Below are 19,811 nucleotides of genomic sequence, written 5' to 3' on the forward strand. Positions count from 1 at the left end.
GTTGCAGTACTGCATGGGGAAGTTTAAATCGATTTCAGTACAGTAGTACAGGACACCCAGCTGAAATCGGTATCGTTACACTGTTACAGTAATCTGTATGGTCGCTTGAAGGCCAATCTGAGGTGTCACATACGACACAACGCGTCTTTACTTTAGCCATTTTTGCTGAAAGGGAGAAGTCCTTATTTCTATGCGATTCTTCCTGAAAAGAACCTTTACTACCTTGGCAGCGTTATCCTCAGGCGGTATGGCTAATATAAAGAAATTACCGTTCTCACGTTTACCCAAAGCTGTTATTCCTGTTCATTATGCTTTGGAAATCAAACCAAATTTGAAGACATTCAAATTCAATGGACGAGTGGTTGTTGATACCAAGGTAAGACCAGTCCAGTAGAATGCCAAAAATGCACAGTGAAAGGTCGAATTCAAACGCCACTATCGCTTATGGCTTGATACATTAACCAATTGTAAGACAAACTAGTATGACTGTTAGCAGTCTAGAGATATGCAAATATCCTTGGATTTAGTGTGGGTACAAATTTTGGGGGTACTGTCAAAGATCAGCGTGTTCTTAACAAGAGTACTGCTCTTTTTTCTTAATCTTGGCCTTTTAGTTATGGCTTAGTAAAAGCTGACAGTACGTGTAGACGTCAGTGTGTTGTTTTAGAAATTCACGGCACTGAGATGATTTGACAATTTATACCAACCATAAATACGTATACGGACTGTACTAGGGATTAATCCAAAACAGACACTTGTTATTTGGACAAGTATACGTGTCATAGATCTGCTCATGCCTCAGATCGAAAGTTGTATCGTAGTAGTGAATTAAGTTGTTTTTGAAGAAGTTACTGTAATTACCTGGTGAGGAGAATACTTGCAGTGACTTTGTCAGTCCGGTTAATAGCAGTGCAAGATATACGAAAGTTGTACAGTACTGTAGTTGTGAATTACGTTGTTTTTGAAGAAGTTACTGTAATTACCCGGTAACGAGACTATTTGCCTGCAGTGACTTTTACGGTTAACAGCAGTGCAAGATATACGAAAGTTGTACTGTAGTTGTGAATTACATTGTTTTTCAATAAGTTACTGTAAGTACCCGGTAAGGAGGCTATTTGCAGTGACTCTTACGGTTGACAGCAGTGTAAGATATACTCCATGCGTATCAGTGATAGCAACAACTAAGCTTTAGCTAAAATACGATCAGTAGCTACCTATCACTGTTGCAATTATAATCATTATATCTTTGTAGCATGAGACTTCTTTAGTGATCATAGTGGAACAATTACCAGTATTTATACGGTACCCGTATTTTAGGACGAGGACAGAGTCCGTTTACATCCTTTATTACTCATCTATTTTTTAGACTATAATTACCAAAATGATACAATTTCATTACATTGGATTAAAATCCACTTGAATGACTTACTGATAAACCTAATTACAGGTAAACGAAGAAACTGATGAAATTCTTATCAATTCTGCTGATATCGAAATTCTACGTGCTTCGTTCAACAGTGTAGAAAGTGAGTCCAAGCGTAACTTGTGTAAATGTTAATAATTGCTACGAGTTTAAAAAGTACGATACTTGGAGGTTGATTGCTAGGAAGCAATATAATGTTTTGCGCGTATACATGTATATATATATATATATATGTACACTAGAAAATAATTACCAGCATTAATTATAATAATTAATATTTCTAATACATGTATTTATATATCTTGTAACCTACAGTTGCCAATGGAATAAGAGTGACTTCTATTTACTAACATGAGTTTCAATTACAATATTTTAAGGCTCTAATATTACCTATCATGAGACTGATGAGACGGTATCGATTAAGTACCCGCAGAAACTTGCCAAGGGTGATGGAAAATTAATGATTGATTACGTTGGTATTTTGAATGACAAGATGAAAGGCTTTTACCGAAGTAAATTTACGGCGGTTGATGGATCTGAACGATATGTAGCCGTTACTCAATTCGAGGTAATTATACATTGTATAAATTTGATCAGTATATTATAATTTGAAATTAATAAAATTGCTAAACTTAAACATGTACCCTATCTTTACAAGTCTACGGATGCAAGGCGAGCCCTGCCATGCTGGGATGAACCCGCAATTAAAGCGACTTTCGATGTGACGATGATTGTACCTAAGGACAAAGTGGCTCTTTCTAATATGGTAACTGCTTCGTTTACTGATTGTCGACCCATATTATGTAGTACATTGAAATTGAGAAAAGCTATGCTGTATTTTGCTTACACGTAAATAATTCGAATTCAATCCTTAAATATTTTATACGAAAACTATATTAGTAATACGATTCATTCTTAATTACAGAATGCAGAGATAGAAGAGCCTTTGCAGGAAGGTCGAACCACTCTAGAGTTAGATCGTGAAACGGAAAATATTTCTGATCTAAAAGTCATAAAATTCGCTAAGACGCCAATAATGTCGACATATCTCTTAGCTTTTGTTGTCGGTGACTTCGAATATGTTGAAGCTAGATCTGCCGATGGCGTATTAGTACGTGTTTACGCCCCAATTGGTAAAAAGGACCAAGGAAAATTTGCGTTAGATGTTGCTGTTAAAACTCTTCCTTTTTACAAAGATTATTTCAACATACCGTATCCACTACCCAAAATTGATCTTATTGCCATTGCCGATTTTGCCGCCGGAGCTATGGAAAATTGGGGTCTTGTTACTTATCGAGAAACAGCCCTACTGATTGATCCTGTAAACTCATCTTCTTCCAACAAACAATGGGTAGCAATTGTTGTCGGCCACGAACTGGCTCATCAGTGGTTTGGCAACCTTGTAACTATGGAGTGGTGGACTCATTTATGGTTAAACGAAGGCTTTGCTTCATGGATTGAGTACCTATGCGTTGACCATTGCTTCCCTGAATGGGATATTTGGACTCAATTTCTTGTGATGGATTCGGCTAGAGCATTAGAATTGGATTCGTTAAATAACAGCCACCCAATTGAGGTGCCGGTTGGTCACCCCTCAGAAGTTGATGAGATCTTTGATGCAATCTCCTATCAGAAAGGATCATCGATTATTGCTATGCTGCATGATTTTCTAGGAGATGATGGCTTCCGTTCTGGTTTGAATCATTACTTAGAAAAATTTAAGTATTCTAACGCACAGACGGAAGACTTATGGGAATCACTCGAAGGTGCAACTCAAAAGCCCGTAAATAAAGTTATGAGTTCGTGGACCCGTCAAATGGGCTATCCTGTAGTATCAGTTTCCGCGAAGCATTCTGGTCAATCCGTAGAGCTTGAAATATCTCAATCTAAATTTTGTGCTGACGGCCAGCTTGACTCTAGCCACGAAAATTACGAGTGGTTGATACCTATGGTGATTGCGAATGGTTCTAATAATAAACAACCTGTTAAGATCATTCTTGATGAAAAGTCAAAATCTGTCACATTACAAGATGTTAAACAGGACGATTGGGTAAAAATCAATTTTGGACAATTTGGATTTTATCGTGTCCGCTATACTTCCGACATGTTACTCAAACTTGTTCCAGCGGTAGCTAATAAGGTGTTAAGTCCACGAGATCGTCTAGGCCTGCAGAATGATACTTTTGCTCTAACTAAAGCTGGACTCTTAAATACTACTGATTATCTTGATTTACTGCAAGCTTTTTCTAAAGAAGATAATTATACCGTTTGGAGTGATATCATCGGAAACTTTGGTTCAATTATAAGTTTGATGGAGTACGCAAATCTCACGGATGGCTTTAAAGCTGTAGGTATTGAATTACTGACAGACATAGTCAAGACATTAGGATGGGAAATGAAGGCTAATGAAAAGCACACAGATGGCTTACTGCGCAGCCTAGCAGTATTACACTTAGGTAGATTTGGTCATACTGAGACCATGGCAGAAGCAAAATCAAAATTCGCAGCACATTTGGACGGTACTAAAGCTATAGACCCAGATTTGCGAAGTGCTATCTACAAAGTCGTACTTTCTGAAGGAGACGAAACAACCTTCAATGCTTTACTTAAGCTTATTGATACAACGGATTTGCAAGAAGAAAAGATGCGTGTTATGGTTTCGCTAGGGGCAGCAAATGGAGAACATTTGCTAACTCGAGCTTTAGAATTTGCTATGTCTGACAAAGTAAGATCTCAGGACAAGGTTTTCATCATCGAAAGTATTGCCAGAAGTGGTAAAATTGGTAGACAGCTCACATGGAATTTTATGAAGCAAAATTGGGATAAATTGAACAGCATTTACCAAGGAGGCTTTTTGCTGTCAAGGCTAATCAAAGGCTGTTTAAGCGGTTTTGCCGGGGAAGAATTTTCAGCGGATATAAGGGAATTTTTCAGCACGAAGAGTGTTCCTGCAGCGGAACGTACGATTGAACAAGTGATTGAAAGTATTGAATTAAATACAAAGTGGCTATCGCGCGATGTTTCATCTGTCACTTCGTGGATGCAAAATAAGAACTACATTCCTTCGAAATAAGACTATCTTGTAACAGGAAATGTTATTCAGATGAGCATTGATAGATTTAATTTCGCCTTAGTAGGCCTTTTTACTAGTTTTGACCTGAAAACATTCAGTACCCTATTGTGTTTATCTATTCACGTAATAATAGACTCCTTCTATTGTGCCAACTATATTAAATATATGAAATTTATATAACGCATTGGTGTCTTAATTCATGGAAGCTCGCTCGTAATGGTGGATGTGAAAATTTGAGGAAAAGGAAATTGCTTAATAAATTATCCTTTTGATACTTAATGTTATATGCAAGTACTCATTCTAGTATGACGATTATATACGTAAGCTAAGAAATAATTTAAATTTGAAACTTTCGCCCCTGTGAAGTTCACAATGAATGAAATCAATTTTGAACCGTGGTACCTGAAGATACCAATTCACAATAACAGAGCAAATTATAGCTTTCCATATTCCCGGCGGGGGTTCTACTATATCGCTAGAAAAGTTTATTGGCCTTTTATTCTTACTAGTTCTTCAACTACAGTAGATCTGAAATTGTCTTTTATTGCTGTAGCACTTAATTCTTAAGTTAATGAAATTCCTTGCGATATAATATATATGAAATTAATAGTTACAGAATATTAAACAATGTAGCAATCTCTGTTAGCAAGATGTAATCTAGAAACAGTTAATTAACTACATTGACAATCTTCTATCGATTCTTACAATTTATATTTGATCCCTGCATACAGTACAATACCGTAAATTTCGTGAAAACGAGTGGACTCAGTTACGGATATACAAGATATAGCGCTATGACAAGCTTACATAGCGATATATTTGCTTAGCAATGTATATCTTGTTTTGCATATTCAGTAAGTGTAGCTATCCACATACGTATTAGCATTCCTGTGGTAACAAGTTTCGCCACGTTATGAGCAAAACGAGAAACTATCCTTACGATAGTGGCGATGTCACTGATCGTTGCTTGTTGAATTTTTAAGACGTATCAAACAAATTATACAATATTTACTATATAAATTTATATTTCAGTTCATTTATTCTACAGTAACAGAGCAATGCACCCTATTTAGGTAGAAATACAGTAGTAATAGCTAAAAATATAAATATATCTCAGTTAATTTTACTTTCATCACTATCTTAAAAATTTAGAGCAATTCCAAGGTTGCATTTGCATTTCTAATGTCCATCAGTGAGTAATTCCTTAGCTAGATTCAAATCTAACCAGAATAATAGTAAAAATTTATAGATAGAGCTATTCGGCGGGTAATATTTCTGATGATTGAAATAAAGTGCTGGGCTTCAATCATTCTGTGATCGTTTCTTGCGGCCTAATTCCTTGTGTTTCATTCTTCTCTCGTTCAAATACTCCATGCGCTTTCTGTCCAGGTGTCTTTTAGTTAGAATAAACGCTGTTACCCCACTGGTCATAGCAAAAGCCCTAGAAAAGATTTTAATTTTTTTTAAAATGAAATACGTATATTTATATAGAATGTGTCTATCTACAACACCTGTTCAAAAAATGCAACTAAATATCAAGAATCTGTTACGTGGAAGTTCTTACGCTCTTACATGCAATTATAAATATTAATAATCTGTTAAGTAGAAGTTCTTACGCTCTTACATGTAATTTTAGTTGTATTTTATTACACAATTACATTATATACTACAGAAATACAGTATAATGTAGGTGCAGTTATTTGGGACTGTGCGTTCGATAATTAATTAATATGGGTTTTAAAAGTTATGCAAACACATATCATGAAACTATGAATATTATTTTTATACTGTAATCACAATATCTCAGTTTTCGTACGTAAATGGTATCCCTAAATGAATGAGTCTTGCTAAGTGTGATTGTAGACTTCAAACTATTATAGAATCGACATTTACCGACATGATTATAAATGGTAGTACTTACCATCCAATCATTACTGTTTTCATGCTAACCTTTAGTCCATCCAGGCGTCGATATAAATACGATATCATATTTGCAAAGTGATACTATGTTGCGTACCTTACAACAGCAGTTATATATTCACTATCGTTTGTAATTAGATGGTATATAATGACAGTGGGCAGTTATTACTATGTAACAATTTTGTGCATTAATAGTACGATAGTAACGATATACGATGATACAATCACTCAATAATGTACTGTGCGGAGATTATAATTACTATATTATACACTCAGGGCTTTTAGTATCTTGTCGCTTTTCCGCAGCCAACGTTGGTGAAAACACTAAAAAATAAACGATGTAGGTATTTGCTGTTAGAAATTCGATATATAGATTAAAATAAAACAGAAAGTAACTCAATACTTTCCAGCCCTTTATGTATACAATATGCAACAAGTGGATAATACAGAACGTAGGATAAAAATACTCTCTATTCAGCCAAGAGAGGTATCTTCACGTTGTACGGTTAATTTTTGCAGGTAGTCAATAACACTTTGTTCACTCTTGAAGTCATACTAAGTGATGACTTATTCAGTTCGTACTATAAGTAGCTATCAGTAAAAACTTACGCGTATATGTTATAAACTACTTTCGTAATATATGAGAGGAATCTTACCAGTTGAAGGTGCTAATAGTCTTTTAAATAATTACTATTTCGTCGATGCATCGAAGACGAATGAATATTATTAAAGAGCTTCAAGATTCGAGCTCGATTTACAGTATGCAACAATCAGACTGGACAATGAATATACTGTACAGTACTCTAGACCTAAGCTACCGTATGGTACAGTACAGTACAGTACTGTATCCCAGAACGTTACCGTGCAATACGGTAACTGTACAGTACAGTATAAAGGGTCTCATGTGTGAAACAGCTACAGTACAGTACTGTACTGTGCGGTATCGTACACGGTACGCGTACTGTACAGTACTGTACTGTACATATAGTGCCGAGCCGAGCTCAATCTTGAGGTGAATAATCCTGCAAAATTGATTTCTAATTGGATTCTTGCTTGAAAATTACCGTCATTAACGTAGTTAATAGCAATTAAGCGGTGGCTATACTATTCTTCTACAGGATCTACTCGCTACGGATGTCGTAGGACGATAAAATTCTACACTTTATATTGTACCTACGATATAGCTTCAGTCAGGTCAGATTATTATTATTTTGGATCGTTCAACTTTGCTGCACTAAATTAGCTCACATATTAAAAAAGTAAGTTCAATCGATGGACGGGTATAACCAACACGATTCTAACGGTAATGAAGATATGACTGAAAATGGATACGAAGTTGTTGACGTAAATGATGGCGATGCTGCTGCTGAAAGTGAGGATGACATGAATGATGGTAAGTATTACAAAATACGTTACATGATCTGCAGAGAATGTTCTCATCTTAATGGCACCTCTGATAAATGGCTTAAACGATTAAGCTGTTTATGCTCAATATAGTATCAGAGTTATTGGCACTGGCTGGACCTACCATTCAGTTATGTTATAGTGCCTGTGATAATAAGAAATAATCGTTAAGTTTTACTATTCGTAGACGCTATGACAAGGTGCTAGGATATTAACTCTGATAATATAACTAGTGATTTTTACAATGATTGTGTAATGTAGAGGAATTTGCAGAAGGAGCAATGGGACCAAGCGATGACGAAGAAATACAAGCTTATTCTCGATCATATAGGCAACATCAAGGTAAGTTATGGCTAAACAGGCGTTAAATTAACCAAATTGAATGATATAAATACGTAATTAATAATATAAGTACAAATTGTAATATTGTTTATTGCATATCAATGCAAGTTATAACCGTAAATTCATTACTATTACAATCTTGTATCCACAATTACAGTCATAGATTGTCATAAAATCGTCAAGTAGGCAATCCTTTATACTTAATGCAAGTCTAATCTTTCTCGGATCATATGACAGACGTACAATTAATAATTTTAATTTAGGGTCAGTGTTTTCCGTTGCAATCGACCCTGCCAATGGCAATTTAGCATTGACAGGAGGCGAAGATGACGTTGCTTATCTCTGGTCATTAGAAAACGGGAATATTTTGCTTGAATGCAAAGGTATAATTTGATAAGTCAATGGAATAAATTTATTCATTATTTAATAAATGTAGCAACATCATGTCGGCGCCCACCTGGATGTTTAGAGTTCATGATTTTCTCATATTAATGATATGTCTATGTTTATGTGCAAAAATTTATTTAGGGCATAAAGACTCAGTAACTTGTGTCAGTTTTAGTTCAAATAGCAAATATTTTGCAACGGGCGACATGAGTGGGATTGTTAAAGTATGGGAAGTTGAAAAAAAACAAGAAATATTTTCTGCGGAATGTAGCGATATCGAGGTAACGCAAAAATGTCCATGTATAATATATGCATGGGTGTGGTCTTACTAGATTTGATGATATAACATATATATTTCATATGTATTTTATGGTTGATAAACGACGCGCAAGAATTAATACTATTTTTGAGTGATAACTTACGAGTGCTAAATTGATTTTACTATTTTGATAAAGAAGCTTTGTTAAACAGGTTTAAGGTTACTATGATATAGGGTTATTGAGCATGTCACTTTAGTTGTTGAAGGTATATATACATTTAGTTATCAATGAAAGATCTATGTATTGTATTTATAGTGGATGGAATGGCATAGCAATTATCCAGTACTTCTGGCTGGCGCTATAGATGGAAATGTATGGATGTGGCAAATCCCTACAGGTCTTTGCAAGATGTGTCAAAGCCATGGCTCAAAGTCGACTTGTGGAAAAGTATTCAACGACGGTACATGAGAAATAATAGGAATAATATCATATACGATGCCCTTACTATAAATCAGTTTTGTTAAATTTTTGTTTGCTACTTAATTTAAATGGTACTCAGTATTTTAATATTGTTTCCAGTTAAACAATTGACCTAAACTCCGTTCTTTTCTAATTTTAGATTCTGAAAATTTGTAAACAATTATTGAAATAACCCATTCAAACTATATTCTATTTTGTACATATGTGCAGGTAACCGAGCTTGTTTTGGCTATGAAGATGGATCTATAAAAATAGTGGACCTCAGAACTCTATCAACATTGTACCATATATCTGGTATTTTATGCGATAACTAGAATGGAATTTAATTTAAATGATTTTCAATTTAATGGTATCACTGCTATTGTGATTGTTAGGAAATACAGGCCATTCGGATGCAGTGACTTCAATAGATATTTATTCAGATGGAATTCTCATAGCTACGTCTTCTCTAGATGGAAGTATTAAAGTTATCAATTCAGCAAATGGAAGGGTAAGTTTAAACATGCACCTTGCGATGTAAATTAATATCCGGGATATATAGAGCATAACGACCTCTTTTCCTGAACTGATATCATTTTCTTCATTAGGTTGTTTTAACCCATGCAGCCTCGTGGCCAGACAATAGCAATAATGATAACAACACAAACACAGAGGCAGAAAAATCAGTTGAAGCAATCTCATTTTCGAAACTGTATGTTTATAGATAATTCTAAATTATAAACTGGGGATTAACTTTTACAATAAATTTTTATTTTAAAGACAAACATTGCTCGCATCTGCTTCATTAAATGGAGATTTAGCCATCTGGGATCTTCCTACACAAAGACTGCGACATCGTTGCAAACACGAGGTGTGTGAAGGTGTACTACTGTACTTACGGTTGTATCATAGTTGCATATTTATTATGTACTGTAAATCTGTCCACGTAATGTGCATATAGTACTGTATATAACATATACACGTATGTATGTTTTATTCACTGTTTTAGCCGAAATGCGTACAATTTTAATCCTATGTAGTCAGACAAAGAGTGTCATATCGTTCACGGTTTTAATCACATAGTTCCTATCAATATGAAATATCTTTTCGATAACAGGGAGGAGTTTCCAAATTATTATGGAATCCTGCTAAACCACTTCTGTACACTGGAGGCTTAAATGGCAACATACTAGTTTGGGACGGACTTAACGGTGAATGTCTTAAAGTTTGGCACGGACATTATGATGAGATATTGGATTTAGCTATTAGTGGGTATGTTACCCTTTCTAAGGTCTTTATTATTTAGCCAAGAATTAATTGCATCTTCTTTATTTGCAGAGACGGTGAGCGACTTTTATCCTGTTCTTCTGACAGTACAATGCGCTTATATAATTTACAACAATAAAGTTTTTACTCACCAAAAAGACCGAAATACATTAATCACAAAAGATTGATTTTATTACATTATAAAATCAAAATTCATACAATAAATTCTTGCTGGCTCTCAGCAATAATCTTATGAGAATTTTTAAGGCTGGACACTAAATAAATCATTCAGGTTCCAATGTTTTCGATTTCGTCATTAATATATCCTTTTTGTGCACAGTAGCTTAGGTAAATGAACATAACTAAAGCTATATAAATATTACAGATTTTGAATAGAATTCTGTACCGTAAAATCTCTTATAATAGTAGGATAAATTAAAACTGTAATCGTAAATTACTATCAAGTTATATGCGCTATCGCATTCGAATATATTACATGTTGACTGCTAGCACCAGTGATACAATAATTAATAATGAATGATTACTGCACGTACTAGTTTCTTACGATAATTAGGTGCGCAATCATGCGCGTAAATACCAATGAAAAATAATCTTAACTTTAAATATACGATTATTTTGTAGTTAATGAATGAATAAGCCAACATATTATATAGCTCAATTTAACAGTCATGACATGACATGAAGAAGCGGGATCGAATAACTCTTCATTCCAACGTTCATCATTTCTCCATTCAAAGATTGCTTCGCGATATACCACACATTGTGATTCCATCGCGCTTCTTTACGGCAATTATTATTCATTAACTGATTATTTGTAATCTGTGCACTGTTATAGAAAGCAGTACCAAAATTGCGTAAACTTTCTGCGTGAATTTTACCCGATTCTACGTCATAATGCTTAAGATGATTGTATGCAGCCCCAGTGCCGTGTCGAAAGTATATTCCATTTACGTCGCTTTGCGATAAAAGGTTATTTCCACCACATACGTACGGTAAATGATTGTTTTGATAAGTGTATATTAGAAATAGACTTCCTACCACGATAATGAAACAGGCTAGGTATGAAGTTATGGATACAGCTACGATCTGTAATAGAATTTCAATACGTTAGATTAATATAGTTGTCAAGGTCGTATCCACAAACGAAAAGATCATGTACGCTAGCAACCTAAAGAGAAAAATGAGATGTAGGAAGAATATCTTACTTTTATAATTTGACCAATAGTCGACAACGTATGTTTCGAAGATAAATCAAGTAGGGTTTTCATTTCAGCATAGGTTAGCCAATTTCTATCTTCAAATTCCTTTACTATCATTCTATAATTAACATAGATCAATCAACCGTACAATGGTACTATATTAAAATAATTTTACCGAGAAACTTTTTTATAAAAAACAATTTTATTAAGAAATATAAAGGTAAGTGTAAATAACATTACCTAGCCTCTAGTCTGGCAGTATACTTATGGAATGTAGCAGGCGATATGAACAAATTCCATTTCTATTAGCCAGAAAATAATTTACTGTAAGCTTAATCTCCTTAGCTAAGCAATTATAATCAATCATTTAGAATTACGATAAGGGGTATAATTTACGTACAATTCTGTTTAAGAAGATCCTTTCTAATTGAACAACACGATCGATTTCAAAGTTTGCTATAATTTCAAGTAAAAATACAATGAGGTTACAATATTTTAGAAAGAAATAAATCAATAGAAGTAACATTGAGGAGTGGTACCGGCTTTTGCCCATTCATCGTTCCAAATTTCATTTTCCTCGCCCTCATCAATAAGATATTTTGTGGCGATTAACTATTATCAATCATAAACGTAACGAATTATTAAAATGTATATCTGATTAACTGAGTCATTCTTGAAGGTAAAACACTATATAGCAAAGATTTTTCGACAATGTACGATCATTTAAAATAACATCTTCAACAAGGTAGTTCAAGTGGCTATTTTTCGTATTAGCACAGAGATAGAAATTATATTTTCTTCTCACCATTGAAATGACAAATAATTCGGAGGGTAAAAGATGTTTTGAACATTCCCTGTCAGTTTGCATTAGGCGTTCGATATAAAGTATAGCTAAGACCAAGGCACAGGGGGTGATATTTAATTGGCTAAAATTTAAAATGTGGCAATAGGGAAAATTATTATTACGCTCTCCTTTAATACACATTTAATAGTTCGAAAAAGCACTAAAAGTGCTTTTAAGTAAATAGTCATAAGTACATACAGTAGGTCTATTAGTAAAGCTTGAACTAAGCAATTTCTGTAATATGGAGATATTATCACTGTTGGTTAAAATTTTAAATTAGCGCACCTGTCTAATTTGCTAATAAACTCTTCATTAAATTGATCATCATAAGATCCACTTGCTTTCTTATAAATTTGAGCTGCCAGGGCTAAGTATAGAGTAAGAGTTGTCAAAATGATCAGATAAATAATATCACATAACATTGTACTATTAGAATTGCTGTTTACAATCTATAGAGAATGAAGTATGTAAATCTATCTTATGATAACGTTACATCACAATTAAGTTATAATTTCTACTAAGTTTGCATATCATTATTATACATACTGCTTAAGTAGGATGTAATATAAGCGCTAACATGATGATCCTACATTCTATACGTTTCGTACAAAAAAATGTCTCTGTCTACTGATCAGTGATGACCAATGTCGTGTAAGATTTTAAATTTTACGTCATTCGCGAAGACTGGTAACTATGTGGCGTATCCATTTAGCTTCATTATTCAATTTAATTGATCTTAACTACAGAGAATCCAATACTTACAAGTAATAGGAAGCCATTTAAATAGTTCTTTATGATGCTCTTTAGAAAATAGAATTTTCCTAAAGTTGTTGCTATTCATTTCCATATACTGCTTATAATTCTTGGCTAATTTCTGTTGATGCAATTAAAATTTAGAATCAACTTTACTATCAATACATAGGATTCGAAGCTTGATAAATATGTTGACTCTACAATTACAGTACATATAAATTTCATCTTAGCATTTAGTTGACATTTAGTGCTTGCTCTAGATCGTTATACACTGAAGTTTTAGTAGTATACGTATACCAGAATACTACCAGCCAGTCTGCTAGTGCATGAGGCTGTTAGCCAGTAGTGGCCAGAGGTTACTAATATTAATTTCGAGAATTGATCAATCAGTGATATATGACCGTGTCAACTTATTACTGAAAAAATTACAGTACAGTACTGTACATAGCCATCCGATATAATCAGTAATAATGCCATTCATCTATACACATGCATTATAATTATTCATGGAACTGACTTATAATGTAAAATACCGTGAACTAAAGTTATGAACATTAGAAAGAAACGATCGATATCCATTCTTACATTATCCCCCTTCCTAGTATCGTCATTCTCGCTGCAAGAGTTCTCCATTTTATCCTATTAAAATTTGCAATTATAACCATGATTGATATGTGAAAAATTTCATGGTAATAAACACTTTTATTATTCAATAGGAATTAATTAGCAAAAGAAGGTAATAACGATTCCTTTCCTAAAGGGAATTAGTGGCATATTATGCATCATCGTAATCACTTGGTGCCACCAAGCGATCACGTCTTTCAACAATATAAAGTGCTATCCTGACTTTTATCATTCCATACAAGGGAATGATCGATTGCTGTTTCTGTGTCATGTCTATCGCTATCTAGGTACTGTACTGTACGATATAATCTGTTCTTCAAGACTATAATAGTAATAATACCCAGCCTATATTATACTCTCTACGAGTGTCCAACGTGTACTGTATATGCAATTTATTCTGCAGTATGGCATTGTATCCTTCTACTGTACGTATTATAATACAGTATCGATCTTTCAATGGTGTTACTCTTTGCCATTTCTTAAAATCTCTCTTATGCTTTACCTAATTTCTTTTTTCATATCATATCAATCTATTCTTCAAGACTATCATACCAGCCTACATTATACTTTCTACAAGTGTACAACGTGTACTTTATGTGCAATTTATTCTGCAGTATGGCATTGTATCCTTCTACTGTACGTAGCATAATACAGTATCGATCTTTCAATGGTGTTACTCTTTGCCATTTCTTAAAATCTCTCTTATGCTTTACCTAATTTCTTTTTTCATATCATATCAATCTATTCTTCAAGACTATCATACCAGCCTACATTAACTCTCTACAAGTGTACAACGTGTACTTTATGTGCAATTTATTCTGCAGTATGGCATTGTATCCTTCTACTGTACGTAGCATAATACAGTATCGATCTTTCAATGGTGTTACTCTTTGCCATTTCTTAAAATCTCTCCTATGCTTTACTTGCACGCTTTACCTAATTTCATTTTTTCATATCATATCACGCTTCTCTCTCGCTACAGTACATACAGTAGACGCTTGAAACATTTTCGCGGATTTTCTCACGTTGAATGACTAAGGTAAAGCTTTTGAATTTTCTTCTACAGGACACTATCTTGTCTAATTCTTGACTGAGACGATGAACTCATCATCTTTACAATATCACCATTACTTGGATAGGACTACGCTCTCAATTACGCTTTCTTACCTGATGGTGGACGGCTTTGGGGGTCGATTTATTTGAAAGTGCTTTCGCCAAGGTTACGTCAGGATAAGTGATAGTACAGCAGGGAGAAATTTGATTTTACTCAGTGGCGCTAACTTGCTATTACAGACGAGTGCCGTAACAGCAAACTGTACTGCATACTAGACCTGAGAAAGGTTCGGTTCAAACCGTGTACAGTGCACACTGTACAGTAAGTACAGTACTATGAACTGTACTATGAACTTGTAGCAGAATTTTCTCTTGCAAGTACAGTAAGTCCCTGACAGCACTCAGTACACAATACAAAATGACCTTGGCAACGATGAAAACAGTTGAAAACACTGAGAACTAAGAACCTGTCCAGTACAGTACAGTGTACTGGAGTTGCACAGGACCGTACTGTACACTGTACACTGTACAGCTTGAGTCCTTTCTTTTCACATACAGTACTGTACTGTACAGTACTGCAAGTCAGTGAATCAAAATATCGCAGTTTTTAGACCTGATTCTTGGAGTTTTTAGACGTGTCGATAGATGAAGATTTCAAGAATATGTATGTGCAGTATTCTGTAGTCCATGAGGCCCCGCTAGTTTCCCCATACGTTGATGAAACTCTACTTCTGCCACACCGCAGAACCAGTCTATCTGTCACAGCATACAGTAATTGACAATTTTCAACACTATTAATTGAACGTACTGTACAGTACAGTATGGGGAACTAGCGGGGCCTGATGACCATGGACCAATGAACATGTACAGTACATTGTACAGTACGTACAGTGTACAGTATACAGTCGTAATGATCACTCTTGGACGGACAGATATTTTTTCGCCCAATCTCGTCCAAATAGTGTGCCAAACTCTTCGCTATGACAGTACTTTAGTATGCAGACCCTCAATCTTGAATCGACCCATTTTTCTCAATGATGTCATACAGTATTATCTTGAGTCTGTTGCTAACTTCTGCTTGAAAAAAGTCATACAAGATCGCAGACGTTATTTAAATTAGTACCGGTGATTTCGAAAAATAGCCACGGAAGATCCATACTACTATAATGGAGAGATTGGATCAGTCCCTGTACTGTCTGTCCCACGCATGGCTGCGACTTTACAGTGTACAGTACAGTGTCACCAGCCATGTACTGTACACTGTACACTGTACATAGTGGTGTCCACTTCGGTCTACTCATCGTCGAGAAAATAGTTTGGATGGCCAATTACAATTATTATTATTATTATTGCAGTCCAAATCAGCCAAGAAGAAAACTTTCAACTTCCTCTTTATTTGTCTTACTGTATAGAGTTGGAAATTGTACGCCATCTTGACTGATGGATGCATAGGCTATCGTGGTATCAAGGCAATTTCTACCTTTACTGTAAGATATATTAATCAACTCTTTCAACATGGAAAAGTACATCTCAATACGCGACATTAAACATGGCATGAAAAATATCGTCTTGATTTGTATTGTATTGGATGTAGGTAAGTTTTCAAAAGTCAAGTCTATTTCAATCAACAGTCCTATTGCTTTTCTATTAGGATTGGATCTATCTTCATTTGCATCCGATATCATGATAAAATTCACCATTCTAGACGATCTTACAGCATGACAATAGGAGTGCATTACGTTAGAATGAGTATCGCCGCCAAGCTTGTAAAAGACGTACAGGTCTACAACATGAGCAGAGAAACTATTGTTCAGTATTGTTTCAATTTTCCATCCATCTGTCTACACTGCTCTTCATGATACCTTCAAAACATCACTCCATGGCCATTAGGGACGGCCAAAGATCTTGTATTAACGCAAAAAATTCACCGATACCTTTCTAATTGTTGGCTACTTCAAGATACTAAAAGTCCAATATTATCATAGCAAACTTCAACTATCTAAATATCAAAGCCTACCGATTACTTGCCTGAAATAGATAGCAAGAGTGTCGAGTAGAAAGAGTCTATCACAACTAGCCAGTTCGTTACCTTCCTAAGACAACACTGCCATTCTAAAACCATTCAAACTGTGCCAATTATTCTTCTAAAGCCAATCACCTTGTTGACCTTCAACTACAATTGCCTATAGTGCAGAATCGTAAGAAATCAATCATCACCGTTCTTAAACAATCTCCAATCAATTCATTATAATATAGACTGAACCTCTACTCTGCAGTACCATTCAATTTTTTTACTCTTAATCAATCATGAATAAGTAGCAATTCTGCAATGGAAGAAGAGAAGCAACACACCACTTATACATGTACTACGCGATAGAAAAGCAACGGATAAAAAATAACAATTACCCTTTGCAAATACAGTATACGTATATATTTTAAATACTAGGATTGACAACAGTGGTACAGTACTTGTTAAATCATAAACAGTGGGTTAACTGATGTATTATTATATAGTGCTAGTAATTGACTCCTTTAATGTGCAGCAATCTCCATCATACCACCAGATATCTAGCTAATAATCAAGAAATAGAATTTACGCGTATAGAATCGCTAGTAAGGTGCATATCAAACGTTATCAAACAGCTGAAATATCCAACGAAGGAATTGCATCTTCCTACTGGCCTGAAAATGTAGACTAATTTCTCTGTATGAACAATATGCATGGACAATTGTACATCGATCATACAGTGCATAGATAAACGGCAGACTGGCTAACCTACTATGCACTTTTCACCTTCTTATTAATTTTATTTGTACAGTATACTCCTAAATTATAACCTCTACCATATCAATTCTTTCTATCATATACTGTGCTAAGAAATCGTTGTGTTATGTGGCTTACTGCTATTTTCGCAACTGCGGCTTTGTTAAGCGCTACATTCATTAACTTCAATTTTTGTATAAAATTAAGTTAATTAATTGTAGCTCTTAATCAATTTGATGTCGATTATACACCCTACTATGAACAAGATATAGCGCAAACTATCGCTATGTATCATACATTCGATTCTTGCTGTAATTAATCTCAAGATTTGTTTTAAAAAATTGCATCATTTAGGAAAACCTACAAAAACTAAAGAAGGTCATGAGGTACGAACATGCCGAGTGGCTGATAAATCTGGATCGATAAATATCTCCGTTTGGGATGAATGGGGACAGCTAATCCAAGGTGGAGACATCATCAAAATTTGCCGAGGGTAATTTAACTAAATCTAATTTTTATAATGTAGCGAAGAAACACTTCTAGTTGTTCTTACGGTGTTATAATTAATAATAATAGAATTTTAAATTATTTTGCTGATGCTAACTGCAATCCAAAAGTGTTCACATATGAATACCTATAGAAACAAAATTTTAGGAGCTTTCATAAAGCAAGTTGCACTGCATCGATAGCCTATTTGATGATAACATTCTTATGTGATACTACAGATATACGGCGTACTGGAAAGGTTTTCTAACTATTTATACTGGTCGAGGAGGATATATTGAAAGAATGGGAGAGTACGTATTAGTAAATCTATTTATAGTATAAGATTGTACTTTTATAGATTAAAGCTGCTATTGTACTGTAATTCGAAAACAATCACTTGACTTATGTTCCCTAATTTTTTGGACAGTTTCTGCATGGTATATTCTGAAAATCCTAATATTAGTGAGACGATTACTGAAAATCCTCAACAGCAAAAGGTGCTCATTTCTCAATATATAGTGATTGCTTTTACTTCATCATCGCCAACTCACAAATTGATTTTATACCCTTTCCAATCTTGCAGTTACCCAGTAATGCTGATCAGCAACACAGCCAGTCATCTGCTCCGCAACAAGCCAGAACAAATAGCAATACTTCTTCGAATGCTGCAGCTGCAAAAACGTCACAGCCTGCTAATTCTACAACTGTTACACCGCAACACCGTCCTACACGATCTCAGATACGTGGATCTCAGGCACCACCGACTAGTAGTGCACCACCCCATCAGGCTTACCCTGTGATTTCTAATGGTCAAAATAATACTACCAACGTTACCACAGTTAACAGGCCTAGACCGAGAATGACATTTTCTAACATACCTAGATGATGACATCTATATGTTATATACTCGTAGGAGGCATCAAAATCTGAAACAATAACTTAAATCTGAAATTCCAGTGATGTATTTGGATGACCTTCATGAACAGGAAACTGTTCGTGACTGCAAAATAAACTATATGCATTTATACCTTATAAGCGACGTTTTCCATTGATTTGAAATAATACAGCTATGAAGACAGTTTACATGTCTGAAAGTTAGTATTGTTAATAAATTTATACTTAGAACTTATAGCAACCGTTTCGGTGACAACAGTAAAATACTGCTGCTTTTATGTCGTTTATAACCTGAATTATCGTATCTTATGTCATGCTCATTTGTAGCAGTCCCGTCTTTGCACCATATATTAAATTCAATTGATATTTAATTTCTAATAGCTACCCCACGCACATTTATGCAATAATAGCCCTATCTTTGGATCATATTGAAATTCAGTTAGGATTTAATTTCTAATGGTTAAGCCTATGTTATTATAAACAATTTATATTAATGCCTGTTTTTGCCATCGCAATCAGTTAAAGCCTTCGAGTAATACGAGCACGAGTAGATATTGTAGTAAGATCTATACTGTAACGCATACACTTACAGTATCATTTTTCGAATGATGACCGTACTTTATATGGTATACAGATGCA

General features: G+C 34.7%; 4 protein-coding genes across 4 annotated transcripts; 3 read left to right on the top strand and 1 right to left on the bottom strand.

Annotated features, from left to right (window-relative positions):
- Positions 1–247: 247 nt before the first annotated feature.
- Positions 248–4,496, top strand: TRIADDRAFT_22803 (uncharacterized protein; the record flags this gene model as incomplete). Its single annotated transcript, XM_002110384.1, has 5 exons — positions 248–376; positions 1,448–1,547; positions 1,801–1,991; positions 2,082–2,211; positions 2,401–4,496. 5 exons carry the CDS (start codon positions 248–250, stop codon positions 4,494–4,496), a joined length of 2,646 nt encoding a protein of 881 aa, XP_002110420.1.
- A 3,234-nt stretch (positions 4,497–7,730) lies between these two features.
- Positions 7,731–10,574, top strand: TRIADDRAFT_54401 (uncharacterized protein; the record flags this gene model as incomplete). The annotated part of the gene is made up of 10 exons (XM_002110385.1): positions 7,731–7,809; positions 8,082–8,162; positions 8,426–8,545; positions 8,691–8,830; positions 9,125–9,269; positions 9,500–9,583; positions 9,664–9,779; positions 9,877–9,980; positions 10,049–10,139; positions 10,386–10,574. 10 exons carry the CDS (start codon positions 7,731–7,733, stop codon positions 10,572–10,574), a joined length of 1,149 nt encoding a protein of 382 aa, XP_002110421.1.
- A 647-nt stretch (positions 10,575–11,221) lies between these two features.
- TRIADDRAFT_54402 (uncharacterized protein) lies at positions 11,222–13,984 on the bottom strand (the record flags this gene model as incomplete). Its single annotated transcript, XM_002110909.1, has 9 exons — positions 11,222–11,641; positions 11,761–11,872; positions 11,995–12,056; positions 12,155–12,210; positions 12,294–12,366; positions 12,560–12,680; positions 12,884–12,965; positions 13,361–13,472; positions 13,937–13,984. The coding sequence occupies 9 exons, from the start codon at positions 13,982–13,984 to the stop codon at positions 11,222–11,224; spliced, it is 1,086 nt and encodes a 361-aa protein (XP_002110945.1).
- Positions 13,985–16,543: 2,559 nt separating this feature from the next.
- Positions 16,544–19,218, top strand: TRIADDRAFT_63747 (expressed hypothetical protein; the record flags this gene model as incomplete). Its single annotated transcript, XM_002110386.1, has 5 exons — positions 16,544–16,622; positions 18,147–18,285; positions 18,518–18,589; positions 18,706–18,775; positions 18,862–19,218. The coding sequence occupies 5 exons, from the start codon at positions 16,544–16,546 to the stop codon at positions 19,162–19,164; spliced, it is 663 nt and encodes a 220-aa protein (XP_002110422.1). The 3' UTR covers positions 19,165–19,218.
- Positions 19,219–19,811: the final 593 nt, after the last annotated feature.

This window comes from Trichoplax adhaerens, genomic scaffold (assembly GCF_000150275.1).
Source record: "Trichoplax adhaerens TRIADscaffold_3 genomic scaffold, whole genome shotgun sequence".
Classification (NCBI taxonomy): Eukaryota; Metazoa; Placozoa; class Uniplacotomia; order Trichoplacea; family Trichoplacidae; genus Trichoplax; species Trichoplax adhaerens.